The sequence below is a fragment of the Corylus avellana genome, chromosome ca2 (genome assembly GCF_901000735.1).
Source record: "Corylus avellana chromosome ca2, CavTom2PMs-1.0".
Taxonomy (NCBI): domain Eukaryota; kingdom Viridiplantae; phylum Streptophyta; class Magnoliopsida; order Fagales; family Betulaceae; genus Corylus; species Corylus avellana.
In genome coordinates, this window is record NC_081542.1 from 9688502 (window position 1) to 9690269 (window position 1768).

The window sequence follows — 1768 nt, forward strand, 5'->3', positions numbered from 1 at the left end:
GGAACATTTAATGAGGAAGCTACCTTCAAGCAAATGTAGGTTTAGTTATTTTCTCATTAAATGCTGAAATCTAGCTTATTCTAAACAGTTAGATGAAATAGACGGCTGAAATTTATGAATTTAAGAATTTCAAATTTAAAGGGAACTCTAGGGGATCTCAATCCGCACGACAGATGGGTTTCAGACTCTCATATAGGGTCTTTCTTTCATATTATCTGTCCAAATTGCTAGTACGAATTTTGAATAATTAATTAATGAGTATCCCAATCCAACTCGTTCAGTAACTCTAAGCACACATGAAAAAATTACCATTCTTGTCAGTTGATCTCTAGCATCAAGATCTAATTCGATTACTTTTCGTCCTGATAGAAGTTGTAGAGCAACAATGCCAAAACTATAAATGTCACTAGCACATGTTAATTTGGCATTGCTCATGTATTCTGGATCCATATAGCCTATAGTTCCTCTCACATCAGTGAATACTTTGGTCTCTTCCATCCCCAACAGTCTTGCCAAACCAAAATCAGATAGCTTGGGTTCCAACTTGTCACTCAAAAGGATGTTCGTAAGCTAAGAAGTAACCATGCATGCAAGATTTGTTAAATTACATCAAAATGACCTTCTTTCAAATTTATCAACATAATAAAAACAAGAAATGGAAAAAGTCACATATAATTCAGATATGAGAAATGCTACATATATTTTCAAGTATTTACTTCATGATGTAGCGATGAAAATCACCATTGATGTGAAATCTACCTAAAATCTAATGGTGATTTTCACTACTACATCACTTGAAATTACAAGAAGCGCATGTACCTTAATATCTCTGTGAACAATGCAGCCATCTATGTAATGGTGAAGATACCTCAGTGCAAGCGCACAATCTCTTAAAATCCTAACTCTTATATCCCATGTTAAAAGGGTATCTTTTCCTGAAAATAAAGACATAAAAGACAATAATAACATTTTTCTTTCATCCTAACACATAAAGGGCATTGCTTAGAGCTTTGTTTCCTGCCAAGACTTTTGTAGGGTGCAAAAGACATCCTCTCCCTAGCTAGCATCCTCTCCTATAGAACCGATTTTATGAGATGAGTTAGGATCACAAATTTCATCAACCACAAGATTGACTGTTCGAATCCTCACTCAATCAATACACAGTTCTTGCAAGCGGGGTCCTGTATCCTAGGTTTACCTTATAGGAATAGGTCACAAAGTGGTCTTACCTTAAAGGGGTTTCAAGTCATTAGAAACAAAAAAACCAAAAAAAAAACAAAAAAATTGAAGTTAGAGGGAATTACTTAAGAGATGTTGAGCTAAGTTGCCTGCTGGACAATATTCATACACAAGATATTGCTCGCCATCTTCGACGCAGCAACCAAAGAGACAAACTAGGTTTGGATGCCGAACCCTTGAAAGATTGTCAACTTCCCTTTTAAACGAATCGGAGATGTTGCTCTTATTTATGTGCTTGATGGCCACCACTTGCCCACTGGGAAGAACACCTTTATAGACACGGCCAGCACTTCCCCACCAAAGGCATATTTTTTCATTGCCAAAATTTAAGGCATTCTCGATCTCCGCCTTTGAGAATGTATAGAGGCCAGACCAAGTAGTTGCATTCACTTTCGATTGAACTGCTTTATGAGGCTTCTTCTTGGTCAAATATTTTATCAGCAAAATAATCAGCATTAATGTGATGATCGCTATCAAGATTGCAAATAGAGGTTTTACCACTGAATCTGAGATGAGTAAATTAATGACT

General features: G+C 36.3%; 2 protein-coding genes across 2 annotated transcripts in view; one reads left to right on the top strand and one right to left on the bottom strand.

Moving 5' to 3' along the window:
• LOC132169021 (cysteine-rich receptor-like protein kinase 3) overlaps nt 1-109 on the top strand; it is a 3189-nt gene extending 3080 nt beyond the window's left edge. Inside the window, exon 6 of the mRNA XM_059580109.1 lies at nt 89-109. Coding sequence (XP_059436092.1) covers nt 89-109 — 21 coding nt within the window. The remainder of the gene's footprint in view (nt 1-88) is intronic.
• Nucleotides 110-206: 97 nt separating this feature from the next.
• LOC132169022 (probable serine/threonine-protein kinase PBL28) overlaps nt 207-1768 on the bottom strand; it is a 2134-nt gene continuing 572 nt past the window's right edge. Inside the window, exons 2-5 of the mRNA XM_059580110.1 lie at nt 1305-1659; nt 820-935; nt 310-570; nt 207-227 (exon numbers count right to left, since the gene is read on the bottom strand). Coding sequence (XP_059436093.1) covers nt 207-227; nt 310-570; nt 820-935; nt 1305-1659 — 753 coding nt within the window. The remainder of the gene's footprint in view (nt 228-309; nt 571-819; nt 936-1304; nt 1660-1768) is intronic.